Genomic DNA, 15,479 nt, shown 5'->3' with positions numbered 1-15,479 from the left:
GGTAAAAATGGAAATGTTCATAGATATCACAGATTGCGTATTTGTAAACTTGTACTTTGGTATAATTTAATAGAAACATTAACAGCGATGCGATGATAAAATTGTTCTCATTCTTTGAAAAATGTTCTAGCTATTTGTTGTCGTAGGCCTTAGCAATCCTCTGGCAGATCGGCGACAGGCGGCAGCGTGGCCGAGCGGTCTAAGGCGCTGGTTTTAGGCACCAGTCCGAAAGGGCGTGGGTTCGAATCCCACCGCTGTCAGAAACGAAAACGAGATTTTTTGCTTCGAGCAACAGCAGGAGATGCTTTATATTTTCCATATTCCACGCCTAATTAACAACCTCAGAGTCGTAGACCCTGACTCCGGTCCCACTTACAGGCAATGACAACGTTTATCTGGCGTTGACATTTCCCGCGTGCTCCGCTTTCAACATAAACCCTTTTGCGGCAACATGTTGATCTCGTTAACAACCCGCGGTGCGGACCGAAACGTAATGAAAGGGAAATGTCAGGAAATTAAAAGGGTTTGCGGTCCCAGATGCGGAAAGACCTTTGAAATGGAATAGATGAAAGTATCAAATGTCCGACGAGCCCCGTGGATAGTTCTAAGCTCCCACTGACTTTGATACCACAAATAATCGCAGGATGATGGTAAGGGAAAGATTTGCCGCTGAAACTGTACGGCTGTGCTTAATACTAACAGTGTATTTATAGCTATGGAAAATTTTGTGTAATTTTTCCGAACCACAGGCCAGTCGACGCACTAGGAACGGGTTTAAAAGATGACGGCGACTGATACCTCGTTACGACGGCGGGCAGTCCAGTCTTGGTTAGACTTAACACTCCGTTGATCGGGTAAATCACACTTGCGTACAGGGGAGTGACTGAGAAGATCTCGAATTGCATTAGAGATATCGCTCGAGCATATATGTGTGTACAATGTGTACAAACATTCTATTGCAGATGATGCATGACAAATGGGCAAATCCCTAAAGGGATGCCGTTAGCACCGGCAGTTTATAGTAGAACACTTTTATTGCACGCCAGGGTGATGAGTGTACCACGAAAATAGTTTATAAAAATATTATTTGGACTCTACTTCCTCTATAATCAATGTGTGACGAGATTGGAATTCCGGGCAGACGTCATTGGTTATATATGTATAGTTCATTGCTCCCTCTGTGGATGTTTCGCTTTAGCATAATTTTTCGGTAGTCCGGCCTCGATGGAAAACCTTCAGTGTTGCCCAGTGGCGTGCATCTCTCCGGGCCTTGGCTAGTCACTGACCAGAATACTAGTAAATGCTTTAACCGCAAACTACGCCCCGGAGAGAACTGAGAACAGACGGTCTTCATTGATAAACCCGATCGCTGCGGCCTCGGCTTCTGCTCGAGAACCGCGCTTCGGAACAAACGAGGCTTGAACGAAGCTTGATCTGCTGCTGAAGCTGAAGTTGATGCTGCGGCTATAAAAAGCTGGCGTAAAATGCAGGCATCTCACAGTCCATTTTATGGGTCAAGTATATTCGTTCGATCCCAAGTGAATAAGTGCAATTTATTACCCAAAAATGAAAGTGTTCGCGACGGTATTTCTCTGCATTCTGATTGCCAAAGCTGCAAGGGCCCAATGTGAGTGTCAACTCCAGTTCGTTGGAATGTCTTTGGATAGCGATATCGCTTTAGAAATACCCCAAAATCAGTGGGAATCGCACAAGTGCGAGAGAGTGTAGTGAATAATTCTAATTGAGCCGGTTGGACCAGTTGGCGAAGCCGGTGCACGCGCAACGCTCAAGTGGGGTACTGCCCAGAGTGAAGTGCTTAGTGATCAAAATGTGCATGGCTGGATTGAATCACAGAATTGGCCCTCCTCTAAAATGATCAATGTACAAGTTGGACAGTCGACCACAAGAATGTCGCAAGGGGATTCCCCTAAGAACAAGATTTTGATGGTGTCTCTTTTCTCTTCCCTTGCTCTTCCAGATGACCGATGTGTGAACCCGAACAAGCGGGCCGGTCTTTGTGTGCACATCAACGAGTGCCAGACCCTCTACTCAGTCTTGAAGCAGGCCAGCCTCTCGACGCTGGAGAAGCAGTTCCTCAAGGCCTCGGCTTGTGGGATGGGAACTGACAACCGGCCTTTCGTCTGTTGCACCCAGGACACGGGCTACACGAGAAACAGGCGCCTCACACCTTCCTTTGCGGACTATGACGGATTTGGTGTGGACTGGAGGGAGGAGAGGCCGAACAATTTCGCATTTCCGAATGAAGCACGCCGCTCCTGGAATTTTGGCGGGAATGGCCAACGATTTGACACTACTCCGGCTCAGACACAGCCGAGAGGACAGTCGATAACCAGCGATGGCTCCAGCCTCTTGCCGCAGCCCCCCACCTGCGGCGGTGTTGCCATTAAGAACAGAATCTACGACGGCGAGGACACCGATCTCAACGAGTTTCCCTGGATGGTGCTCATGGAGTACCGCAGACGTAGCGGCAACGGCCTCTCCACCAGCTGCGCCGGATCGCTGATCAATCAGCGGTACGTCTTGACAGCAGCCCATTGCTTGACGGGACGCATCGAAAGGGAGATTGGACCACTGTAAGTGTGCATTTGGAGATGAACCTGTAGAAGGGGATTCCTGCTATGAAGTTGTAGTTTCCATAAGTAAATCCAGAGCTCTGTTGATTGGTTTAGAGGGGATTTCTAGCTTGGACTGGTTTTCAGGTAGGAAAGTGTACGAAATGCGTAGGATCTTAGCATTTGAAGTAAAGCTTGATTTTAGCAATTATTTTTGGGATTCCTAATTTTAAGGTAGGGCCAAAGGGGATTTCCACCTTGTAGCCGCTTTTGGTCAACAGTTTTAAGAGCTCCAAAGATTTTAACAGACGAAGTGAATTTTGGAATTTTGCGCGTTGCCAAGCGGGAATTTCAGTATGCAACACAAACCCATTGATCCGATTCATGAATGGGTGGTAGTTGAAAAGCCCAACTCCAACCAAATTATTGCTGAATCAAGCTGAATCGAGCTCCTGGTACATATGCTCGTATGACTATTCCCGTTCAATCCAGTTCCAGTTCCAGTTAATGGGCGAAAGTGGCTTATTCACGATTGTTTGTGCGCTAATTCCGGGAAACGACTTGCCTTCTCCGGGTAATAATCAAGATCAAAGGGATCCCCAGAGCTCTAAGACATTGCCAAGCAGCCAGGCATTGCTGTTTTAGTTCAACTCTCAGCTAATTTTAAGAATATTAATTAGCTCGATAGACGGCCAAAAACCAGATCCGGAGTGTTTTGCTGCTTGTTAACTGGTTATGATTCACCATCAGCTGGAGCGATCGAATGGAGCAGGGCGCCAAAGTGGGTTCTGGGGGGTACTCTGACGCTACGCTCTTAATTTTGGTTGGTTCTCAAGCACCAATTAGCAGACTAATTCTAGTGTTTAATGATCAGCGTTTAAATGCTCATTCTCCTGTGTATCTTTCTTTCGATACAGCGCCTCGGTTCGTTTGGGCGAGCACGACACGCGCAGTGCGGTTGACTGTCCCAGCGGTGGAGGAGGTTGTTCTCCGGAGGCCCAGCGCCTGGGCTTCGAGGAGATCCGAGTGCACGAGCTCTACAGCGAGAAGTCGCCCAACCAGATCCACGACATCGGCCTGGTACGCCTGGAGCGGAATGTACGGTACTCGGACAGCATTCGCCCTATATGCCTACCTGGAGTCGTGGGTCCGGAGTCGCGGCAGGGAGGCCAGGAGTTCACAGTGGCAGGCTGGGGACGTACCCTGAAGATGGCCAGGAGTCCGGTGAAGCAGAAGGTGGTCGTGAACTATGTGGAGCCGGCGCGGTGCCGGCAAAGGTTCGCCCAGATTAAGATTAATGTGGAGCCGACCCAGATGTGTGCAGGCGGACGTTTTAGGCAAGACAGCTGCGACGGTGACTCCGGTGGCCCATTGATGCGGTTCCGCGATAATGCCTGGGTCCTTGAGGGCATCGTCTCCTTCGGTTATAAGTGCGGCCTCAAGGATTGGCCGGGAGTCTATACGAGTGTGACTGCCTACGACATTTGGATCAGACAGAATGTGAGGGCTTAGAGCCCCTACCGGGTAGGGTATCTAGCAGATGCTAGCATAAGTTCAAAGCTCAAAATGTGATCTTATTTTGTCTAAGATTAATGTAGAACCTAACTTAGATTATCCGAGTATGTTTACACTATAATCAAATAATATGAAACAATCAGTTAAAAGCGTTAGATTCGCTATTTCTTTTCTATTGTGCCATTGATCACAGGGTAACCTCAACGATGGTGTTGTTTTCCGCCCCAAAAGTGATTGAACTGTTCTGAAAAACCTTTGGATTTCCCAGCACAGCCGGTTGGTCGAAGCAAGCGCCTGCCATTGACATTGCCACCGCGCTTTAATGGGCTAAACCACAAGAAAACTTCCGGTGTCAGGTGTTTGCAAACGGCTTGGACTTTGGCCAAAGCGTGAGCCACAGCTTTCTGCCAATTAGCTCCTCCTAAAAGTGGGCAACACTTCTGGGCCAAAGCTTTACCTCGCCGCTTCCCAACTGGAGCTCGTGTCGTGGCCCGAACGAAAGTGAAACCAGCTGGACAATTGCATAACCTAGCCGAGCCGAGCCGGACCAGTTATCGGGCGATGCTGCTGCTCCCGTTTCAGTGCCGCCTTCCGACTGCAGTTTTGGACTCGTTTTCGTGTGAGACAGAAGCGGGGGCGACAGCAGCAGAAGCAGCATCGATACCGTTTAACGGCTCATTTGTTGACACCTGAGCTTCAGTTTTAGGTTGAGCTCTTCGGCTCTTCCGACTTCTCTGACTCTTCAGCGGTTTCGGTTTCGGTTGGGGCCGCGACTATAGGACTGCCACTGGCACTGGGTCTGGCGCTCTGCGCATTCAAATTCAATACACAGCTGAGCGTTCACGCGAGCGGATTCAATTTGTGTATGCGTTCGGCTCGGCGGACTGGGACTGGGATTGAGATAGTGATTGCGATTGTAACAGTGATTGTGATTGCGTAGAGTAAACCTCTCTCGCCACGCGGTTTCGCAAGTCAGAGTCAACAGTCAACAATCAACAATCGATCGATCGATTGACTGCCGATGCAGTGGGCAGCGCTCACGCTGTGGGCAGTGCTCGGCTGCTGTTCCACGCAGGCGGAGCACCCTGCGCCGGAGCGCCAGGCCTGCGACATTCCCAATGAGACGAAGCGAGGCGTGTGCGTCCAGGTGAGCCAGTGCGCGGCCTATCTACAAGTGCGAAATGTCACCAATCTGCCCGCCGAGAAGGTGAACTTCCTGAAGAAGGTGCAGTGCGAAATGGAGATACACGGGGAGGAAGATTCCTATGAGTCGCTCGTCTGCTGCCCGGCTAACGGGCAAGACTACCTGTTCCCGGTGCTGCAGTTCTCCAAGTTCGAGTACCGCCGCTTTCTCGACGTCACCGCCCGATTCAAGCGGAAGAAGCTGAAGCGGCGCATCCATACGGTGGAGCCCAGCACGGGATTCAATCTGCTCAACGAGTGTGGCAAGCAGGTGACGAACCGCATTTACGGTGGAGAGATTGCCGAACTGGACGAGTATCCCTGGCTGGCCCTCCTGGTGTACAATTCAAGTGAGTCGTTGATCCTATTCCCAGACCCTTCAGATGTTAGCCCGTTTTCTTATCTTCCACAGATGACTACGGTTGCAGTGGAGCGCTGATCGACGATCGTCATATTCTAACTGCCGCCCACTGTGTCCAGGGCGAGGGAGTGCGTCAACGGCAAGGCCTGTGAGTGGTTCCATAGATCGTGTCCTCAGATCATTTTATCATCATCTTTTTATCTTCAGAAAGCACGTTCGTCTGGGGGAATTCAATGTGAAGACCGAACCGGACTGCATCGAGGAGCCCAATTATCTCAGCTGTGCGGATGCTGCCCTGGACATCGGATACGAGCGGATTCATGTGCATCCCGAGTACAAGGAGCACTCTAACTACAAATTCAACGACATAGCCATCATCCGGCTGAAGCATCCAGTCTCCTTTACGCACTTCATCATGCCCATCTGTCTGCCGAACAATACTTCGCCTTTGCCCTTAGCAGAGGGCCAAATGTTCTCCGTCTCCGGCTGGGGCCGAACGGATCTTTGTAAGCTTTAATTATCCCTGCACTGCATGGATCACAATCTTATCTAAACTTATTCCACCGTCAGTCAACAAGTACTTCATCAACATACACAGCCCCATAAAGTTGAAGTTACGCATCCCCTACGTCTCAAACGAGAACTGCACCAAGATCTTGGACATGTTCGGGGTGCGTCTGGGCCCCAAGCAGCTGTGTGCTGGAGGAGAGTACGCCAAGGACACGTGTGCCGGTGATTCTGGAGGTCCACTCATGTACTTTGATCGCCAGCACTCGCGGTGGGTTGCCTATGGGGTCGTCAGCTACGGATTCACGCAGTGTGGCATGGCCGGAAAGCCCGCCGTCTACACGAACGTGGCCGAGTACACGGATTGGATCGCTGGCGTTTTGCAGCAGCAGCAGCAGCAGTCAGCGATCTCTTGACGTCAGATTTCGGGGGCTCCAACAATTGGCGCCTAATGACAGCCCAGATCTGTTTGTACATATTTTGCTAATTATCTAACAGATATCAACTATTTGACTAAGCGTGTGAGTGAATGAGTGTGAGTGCTGCTTGGAATGTGAGTGCGAGTGTGAGTGTGTGCGTGTGTGTCTGTGACTGTGACTGTGCGCTAACAGAAGTCTGAAAAACATGTTTCTATTTAAATAAACTACTGAAAAAGTACTACTACTACTGTACACTCCGTTGACTCCAATTGAAGCGGAGAGGCAGAAACATTGAAGCTGGAATAAGAGATTGCGAGAATGACTCATCTGATGAGTTGATGAGTGCCCCTCTTGGAGACAGATGCCCCCTCTGCATCGAGCCATCAGCTGTTTCTCTTCTCTTTGAACAGCTGGTCAAACCTGATGCCGATGCAGTCTCTTCTCCGTCTCGTCTTGATGTCGTCATTGATTGCCACACTTTGCTTTCACTCCACATTCGCGTGCACTCAAAAACGTAGCCGAAGAAGCTCGTAAAGCAGCGGCAATGGGGCCCATGATGCAATGTCTGCCAATCCAAGCCGATTCCCAGGCCAAAACCGAAACCAAATCGGAATCCAAATCGATGCCGGCCATTCATCAGGCCTCCGTTCGAGCCGAAAATAGCCAGCCCCAGACACGATCCACCGATCCATTTGTATGCGATGCGCAGGTGGGGCTCAAGCTTAGCCCCCTCTGCCAATTTGTGTGCCAGTGACCAAAATTGGCCGGCCAGAGCCAGGAGGAGCGGGGGCAGCTTCTGTGGCCAGTCGCCGCTCATCTTATCCGTGCGTCATGGTAGGCGGGAGTGAAAGTGAACTTGACTCTTGGACGGGTTGGATTTGATTTAATGCTAGTACCCATGCTGATGTGGATGTTGATGTTGATGCGTGCGATATGCGATATGCCGCATTAATATTCATGATGTTTATCAGCCGGCGACACCACCTGGCCGGGCAGGCCACACCGGGGCAAAGACAACAAGGCGCCGCCAGCGACACCATCAACGAGCTATGATTGTGCAGCTCATTATCGAGTGTTGGCGATTTTTGTTAACCTTGAACCACATACACGCACCAGAGAAACACCCGTACACCCATACGCACATATGCGCATAGATATGGGAATTGGCAAACAAGAGTGACATTGAACCGGAGGGCTCCCCTCTGATAACCGGTTTGCCATCGAAACCTTCTCAATGAACTGGTAAGACGTCACTGTGATACAAGTTTTGTGTATCGAAGGTTTATCAATGGTACGCTGAATATTTGTGTGATGCCTCTGGATCTATCATACATGTATGTACATGTCTTATATGCATCGTTGAGATTAATGTTGATGCACTCATGAATGAACTGAATTGTAAAGACGCAACTTTCGGGAAACATTTTGACGCTGCTCTGTTATTTCGATTTTTTAGATAGAGAATTTAGCCAAACTTTTGTATTATCTTCTGTGAGATCCGATATGGAGTTGTACATCTGCCGTGCGGCACCATTCACGTGTCAATCAAAACAGAAGCAAACTCGCAACCGCAGGACCATTGAACGGTCCACTGGGCGGAATAATTCGGTTATGGCCACGCCCACACGGCAATTATAAAGTCAATTTAAGCTACTTTAAAGAGAGAAGAGGAACCAGGAAAGCAGAACAGGAACGGCAGAGCACAAAGGCGCAGGAAAGAGGAAAAGCCTTCTAATCAATTTACTGGCCGACCGCGGGCAACCCTCCGTCGACTTTGATAATTGTATTGGGCTTCGCATTGTGGAAAGTTTGTTTTCAAATTGGGAAATTAGAAGGCGAGCTATGAAATTAGCCATATGGCCAGGCCAGACCCAGACCCAGACCCAGACCCAAGCGAAGAGTTTGGCATTCTCCTCCCAGGTAGAGCGTTGTTTTGTTTTCCATTTATGACATTGGCAATTGCATTTCCGTTTATTCGCAGCTGAGACGCGAGACCCTCTCTCTACTATAAAACTTTATCGACTTGTTAACTCAGCTCGAATCGTATCAATAAATGCCAACGTGCGACACAGACGTTGACATGCCATTAAACGTCACTGCCAGGACAGGACAGGACACGGATACGTACACGGGCTCGTACACACAGCCTTCTACACTTTATTCTCTTCCACTCCACTCGGTCGGATTCGCAAATGCTTTGCATGAGGAGTGAGCACTTTGCACCCCCTCAAGGAAGGAAAAGACCGAGCGCTCGGGACAGAGCAAGGGTAACATTTGGGCCAAATTGTTGTATAAATTCAATGAAATTAGAATGTGAAAAAGGGAAATATAAATAAATGGATATAAAAATGGCAAGCATTTGGATCGCTTTCATTAGTTAATGGATGGTCCGTGAGGGAAAGAATTACACAAATTGCAAACAGAATTAAACGCAAGGAAAACGATATGTCCCGAGTTGGGTACTGGCTACAGTACATCTTATCGCAGAAGAAAAGCTTAGCACAGCAGTCGAGCAGTTATTTGTTCGCTGTTTCCAAAGAGCACAGCGCAGAGAGTTTTACTATCGGAGCTACGAATTTTCATTTTCATAAAACGAGTATCTTCGCCTCAACAATAATAGTCTTATCACTTGTAGTGGTTGAGTCGAGCGAAGCAGACAGGATGGGGAGCTTCTTTCTGGTGCTAGTTGTGCTGAGTTTTCTTCTGACATCCATGGCAGAAAAAACAGAAACCGAGGTAAGCCAGGTACCCTGTCATTCTCCTCTAGTATATCAAGAGAGTACACCTCATTCGCGTATCATTAGGAAAAGAGCTCTTCCGTTGAGGACTTTGACTCCCACACACATTCTGGGATTCCAATCCGTCATCGCAGCTCGGAGCATTTTGATATTCTAGCCAAGGTAGGTGTTGTATTCCTCCATTCATGAAATCTTAAATGAATCCATACCTTCTCACCAGGCGGATAATTATACGAAACGACACGTCCGTAGAATGGCTTTTGGCGGAAGAAAGCAGAACCAGCATTCCGGAAAACCGAGGCGCATGAAGATTTTTAACTGACACCCGTTTCGTCGAGGTCTCCACTTAACTTAAGGCGCGACTGTGCACTATGTAGAATGCGTTTGAAGCATACTTTTGCGGTTCATTTTGGTGCAGAATTCATGTAAAAATCGTGTAGCCCATGTATCAATAAATGTATGTATATTTCTCTGGTGTATTCCACACTCTTGCATTAACACAAACACATGAGTCCGAGCAGCATCGCATTTGCAAGTCTTGTAACGGTTCTCATGCATGTTAGCTATACCAGTATGTGTTTCCTCACTGCCGAGTGAGGTAGTAGACCCGATTCTCCAAAAGAGTTAGGGGTATATTCGATTTTCGGCTGAAAATGGACTTGTGTAACGCCCATGTATCCATGTATTTTTGCTGTCTGGTATACATTTTATCAAAGCATTCGTTCAATCGATGTCTAGTTTTTGCATTGAACTGCAACGCAGGTTGCTTAATTCTTCTTTTGAAACCCAGATGCGGCAGTACCCAGCTGAACGGTGCTTAGAGAAGGGACCCCCGCACGTGTCCACCAAATATGAGAGTCCCACCAGGTCCCAGTGAGCTGAACTCTGAATCTTTTTTAATATGCCAGCCATAATATCGTCATCTCTCTATCTAGCTATAATCATGCACGTAGTGTAAGAATATTCAGACTTTCGCTTTATGCGAAAATTATTATTCCGAAATTTGCATATGCCGAGAACAACCCCCGCGCATGACGAGGACCAGGCACTCTTCAATCCATTCTCAAAATTTTTTTTAGCTGTTGAACAAATTAAAATATAACAAAATTATTGCAATTCGCTGCCGCTGAACGTTACGTCGACGGGTTCCTTCCGGTTTACCTAGTTTGACAGCAGGTACAGTGCCAGAATTATGATAAGTTTCATGAGGTTAAGATCTGTTCATTCAATTGAAAACTTCAGAGTTTCACTGGAAATAACGCGACCGAGCGCGAGTGAGACCACGCTACGGGGAGTGGAAGATGGAATAATATTTGTGTGAGCCACTGGGTCAGGACACGGGTCAGGGCCTCGGGCCAAACAGGTCCCGCAATAAAAAGAATATTTAATTCCAATTACACAAAGGGCGGTGTGGCAAATTTGCATATGAAAAACTTAATTATATAGCATTTTGTAGCGCTTTTCCAATCCGAAACATTTCTAAATGAACTTTTCAACTGCTGAGCAAACAAAAAGAGCGCCCCAGGTTCTGTCCGGGAGGGTGTGGCTAAACAAACAGCGACATATGTGAGAGAATCTCACATCCCACATCCCACAAGGGGTGGGACTGTGGACTGGGGACTGTACCAAGATGACAAATTCGTGTCATTTGGCCAAGGAAACAAATAAATAAGGTGAGAGCAGTGTTGCCACATGTGTGTATGTGTGCTCTGATATGCGCCTTTTGGCAACTTTCCCAAGACCTCAAGTGGCTCTCGTCCCCGTCCACGTCTACCTCCACGGGTTCGAGAGTTTCATAGTTGCTCAATTCCGACAGTTTTTGCACATTAGCACGCAGCACTCGAGATAATGCGAAAAACTTGGGGAGTAGGAAAATAGAGCTAGAGTTGGAGTATGAGAAGAAGAAGGACCACTTGAAGCTGTCAGCCAGACACTTACAGGGGCTCTCTGTCCCATCCCCCTCCTTGAGCAGATTTTGAAAGTCAAACAAAATTTGATAGCCAGAGACAAAGCCAACACCAAAGCCAAAGCGAAAGGACCAGTTAACGAGAAAGGACTGAGTGCCGCAGGCGGAGACAGGGACCACCAACAAAACGTTCTAAATTGGACCACATGCGGACCTCCAGACCTTTCTCCCTGCCATGAGACCCTGCGACCCACCAACTATGCAAATAACATTAATTGTTTCACCAAACAAAGCGAATGCAAAACAATAATCATGGGGTGGGGTGGGAGGTAAAATGGAGAATGGGAAATGGAAACGATACAATTCGGAATTTGAATTGAAGTTGGAAAATTATAATGTATGTAGCCCTATAAAGCAGGCCAGGGGCCACCACATGCCGTCCAACAGTCGCGGAAAGCGGAAGCGATTCATTCAGGTTTGATATGGGATACGACGATACTGGTACATTCAGCGATATTTTCGAGTACAGTCAGCGCAGGCAGAACCAACCCCAGATAGCGACTAGCGTGAGGGGTGGGAGAACCCGAGCGAATACATCAAACACCACCCCACGAGGACTTTATAATGCTCGCTACACACATTCCCTGGTACATATGTATATGTATATTTTTGGGCTACAAGGTGAAAATCCCCTTATCCTCCTCCTTTTTGCTGGCACTTTAAGATGCTGCCAGGACTGCTTTTATATGCTAAGCATTTGCCCGTCGAGCAGTTGAAGTTTTCTTTTAATCGCTCAGGGATCAACAATGGGAGCAACCTCTTCCATTTCCCCTTACATTTTCCTTTACATTTCCAGTGACTTTTCCCTCTTCACGGCATTGTTGTGTTACAGTCCAGCGATTTGCATATGAATGAACGTAATAAGGCAGCGAAGGCAAATTAAAAGTAAGCAAAGCATCCAAATCCATCCACATAAAAGGAGGCATACTCGTACAACCCAAATATCCATATGGATGTGGATGTGGATGCGTGTGGAGGGAGCAACTGGTAATGAAACATTCCACGAGTGCGGAATTAATAGGAATGATTTGTCTTTTGTTGTTCGCTGAGAGAAATGCCTGGAGAAGGATTCTCTAAATTGCATTCGAATGTTAAATTGAGCGTAAGGAGGTGGGCCAGAGCAGCCCATAGCCAACCAGGGAAGGCAGCAACGCTAAGGATCCGCTGGAATAGGCAGTCTATAGGAGAATAACTTGAGGACATCGTAATTGAACTATAACTAATCACAAAGTAACGGCAAAGGAACAGCTTGATGAAACAATCTAAGCTTTAAGAACTAAAGACCTATAAGTAATCAAGTTTTTCGCCCCACTCCCCTTTCCTTGATTGACTCCAATTATCGGTTTGCGAGACCCAGATCCAACGGCATATCACTCTCTATGCACGAATGGTAAAGCAGGAAATTACTTAAATCGAAATTACGTCGCATTACCCTCTAATCAAAGCAAAGACTGGACTCCGGGCTCTGGTCCAGTTCCTGCTCAATTCCCGACACGACATCGACATTGAAATTTAATCAACTTGGTTTTTCCGGCCAACTACTCATCGATGTTGATTTTTTTATTATGCTAAGCGCACAAATGAGCTCGAAGTGACCAAGGGTCGGTCCTTCCAAGGGGGACGTTCGATGGGCACGCACGAAGTTCATTGATTAACGATTTTCACAATGGCGAAGATGGAAAAGTTCCCCCTGGGAGCGCAGGGACACACACGCATGTCCTGGACATGGGACAGGAAGAAGTCGGGGGAGAACATAATCAAAAAATTAAAATCTCTTTATGTTTTTATGCTCGCTGATTGAATGGTTCCATTGTTGTTATTGCTCGGACAGTTTGATGTGCCATTGATGGACTCTGGGACTCTGGACTCAACTAATCGCTAGCCACCCTTCGATATCCGCCATTCGCTATGCAGTTTCCCTCTGCCTTAGGGTCAGCTTCAGTCGAGTGTAATAGATATATGTGAAATACAGGACCAGTAACAGGGCCAAGGACCAGTGAAACATTATCCTTTTTGTGCGGCCTGCCGCAGGGCAGGCAGAAGCGAAAAGAGCGAAAGTCGGTTGAGTCTGTAAACCGCGACGCACGAGTCGGGGAAAATGGAAATTGTTGCTCCTTTGTGTGGCTTCACTTTCACATGTGGAAAGTCCCTGGACTCCACCGTACAATTTAATTAAGCTTCGGTTCGGGGTGCTTCCTCCTAATCTCTAATCAGGTTATTAGCTGAGTTTCCACCGCTTTCCCTTTGAGGTGGAAATTCCTCTTTGATTCTTGTTCCATAGCTAATTGAGAGTATGTGAAATAACAGGGAGATGAGAGACTTCACACCTAACGCCCCTCAAGGACAGGTCTGACAGGTTTGAAGTCTTTGAAGTGGCCCAGCACCAGACTAGGAACAATAAAGACCCGAATCGTGAAACGTTCCATTGCTCAATAACTGAAAAGTGGATGAACTCAATGACCAGGAGTGCCCGCTTTGACAGCTGCTCCTCGGTAGGAACTCATAAAGAGCCTTAAGGTATCACTCGAAGAATCCAATAAGCTGCCCAGGGGCCAACAAAATTACGTACCAATGAGATGAAAATCATCGAGTAGATGATGATGAGGATGGTGACTAAGCATTGCCAACCCTCGGGGCAAGGGAAAGTCGTTACCTCCGCCCGCCCTCAGTCGCTTTCTCTACCATTTTTATTGCAATTTGCGAAAATTTACTGAATGTGAAAGTGAAAGGAGCAGCGACGATATTTGATTACGGAATGTTGTCCGGACCCCGGACTACGCTCTGGCGCTGGGCGAATATTGAGGAAACTATTCACGAGTCAATAATGATAAACATAAACCGACAGATTGCTAGGACGATGATATGGTTTAGAGGAGTGCTGACATCTGATGCTTACTGTGTCTTTCTCTCTCTCTCTCTGGTTCCAGAGGAAAGACCGAGACCCCCAGTGGACTGTGGCAGGCATTAATTGCCAAAATTAAATTTATTTCCTTCATTAATACATGGGATACACCAGGCGAGAGAGTAGACGTCAAGTAATCAAGCACATCCTGTGCATGAGTCCTGAATGCAGAGTGAATAAGGGGGAGAAATGTTACATTTGAATGACAGCCGAGGTTTGACATTTGCAGAGCATGTCATGCTGCTTATTAAAAGCATAAATAAGTATAAGTGGATGATGGTGGGATTCTGAGCGGAGGGGGAACGTTTTAGTGAGTGGTTGAATCCACCCTCGGGAATATGTCCTGGCAAAGGCTTGACCAGAGAAGCACCAGAAGACCAGGTACAGCGCTCATAAAATTCCAATCAATTTGCAACAAAGAAAATGTCTCAGAATCTGCTGCCTCTCCACATGAGGCCGAAGGAGGCCAACAATGCCTCTCCTTGTACGGGACAATTTGCGCCGGACAATGGCTACAAATCAACGTGGAAATTGTGCAAATCTTCGATATGTACCGACAGATAAACAGTTTTACCTACGGCTTCCTCTGGCTTCGCTTGGGCTGTTCCAGTTTTCAACAATTCTTGTCGTTAATCAATTAACTTTGCCCTGGTTCCTTTACTCGAAAAACTCGGAAACGCCCCCTCACTTTGACCCACCGCCCGCTGGAACTCCCTCCCACTGAGTGGTGGGTGATTCAGGCTTCACCACTTCAATATGTCAAACGAATCAAACGCATAAACCAAACCAGCAGCCGGACCCGCAACCAGACAAAAGATGATGTCCGAGCAAATATTGAAAAGTGAAAAGTTTATATGCTGCCAATATGTGACTACTTGTGGTCCTTTCAGTCTTGATTTATGCCCCAAATTCCGATAATTTATGGCTGCGTGTCCAGGGGAGGATTAGGGAGGTAGCACAGTCGAACGATTGATACTCAGGATGTTGGTCCTCTCTCTTGTTGCCTGTCAGAATGGACCTTTCGTATGGCACATGATATATGGCAAAGGTATCTTTAGGTTAGTTGAGAAAACTATATTCGTATAGATATGCATAAAATGTCATAAAAGTCTGCAATTTTCATCAAAACGGTATGCAACTCTTAAGTGCACTCTTCTCTTCTAAACAGGGCATACCCTTGCTATCCTGTAGTTTTTGCGAGGGTGAAGGTCTGCTCAAGGGCTTGCTGGTTATGGTTTTGATAGATTTCTTTGTGTTTTTCTTCGTTCCGGAAATTGCATTGATTGAAAGTTGTAATTTGTTGAAACCTTTGGAGT

General features: G+C 47.3%; 2 protein-coding genes and 1 non-coding gene across 3 annotated transcripts; all 3 read left to right on the top strand.

Annotated features, from left to right (window-relative positions):
• The first annotated feature begins 180 nt into the window (after positions 1 to 180).
• Trnal-uag lies at positions 181 to 260 on the top strand. Its single transcript has one exon. It is a non-coding gene; the product is annotated as a tRNA-Leu (tRNA).
• A 1,240-nt stretch (positions 261 to 1,500) lies between these two features.
• LOC108157375 (serine protease 7) lies at positions 1,501 to 4,243 on the top strand. The gene is made up of 3 exons (XM_017289403.2): positions 1,501 to 1,627; positions 1,979 to 2,594; positions 3,491 to 4,243. The coding sequence occupies exons 1-3, from the start codon at positions 1,567 to 1,569 to the stop codon at positions 4,083 to 4,085; spliced, it is 1,272 nt and encodes a 423-aa protein (XP_017144892.1). The 5' UTR covers positions 1,501 to 1,566; the 3' UTR covers positions 4,086 to 4,243.
• A 465-nt stretch (positions 4,244 to 4,708) lies between these two features.
• LOC108157376 (phenoloxidase-activating factor 1) lies at positions 4,709 to 6,808 on the top strand. Its single transcript, XM_017289405.2, has 4 exons — positions 4,709 to 5,620; positions 5,683 to 5,779; positions 5,839 to 6,137; positions 6,202 to 6,808. The coding sequence occupies exons 1-4, from the start codon at positions 5,110 to 5,112 to the stop codon at positions 6,552 to 6,554; spliced, it is 1,260 nt and encodes a 419-aa protein (XP_017144894.1). The 5' UTR covers positions 4,709 to 5,109; the 3' UTR covers positions 6,555 to 6,808.
• The last annotated feature ends 8,671 nt before the right edge of the window (positions 6,809 to 15,479 follow it).

The sequence above is a fragment of the Drosophila miranda genome, chromosome 2 (genome assembly GCF_003369915.1).
Source record: "Drosophila miranda strain MSH22 chromosome 2, D.miranda_PacBio2.1, whole genome shotgun sequence".
Taxonomy (NCBI): Eukaryota; Metazoa; Arthropoda; class Insecta; order Diptera; family Drosophilidae; genus Drosophila; species Drosophila miranda.
This window is presented reverse-complemented; position numbering and strand designations above follow the sequence as displayed.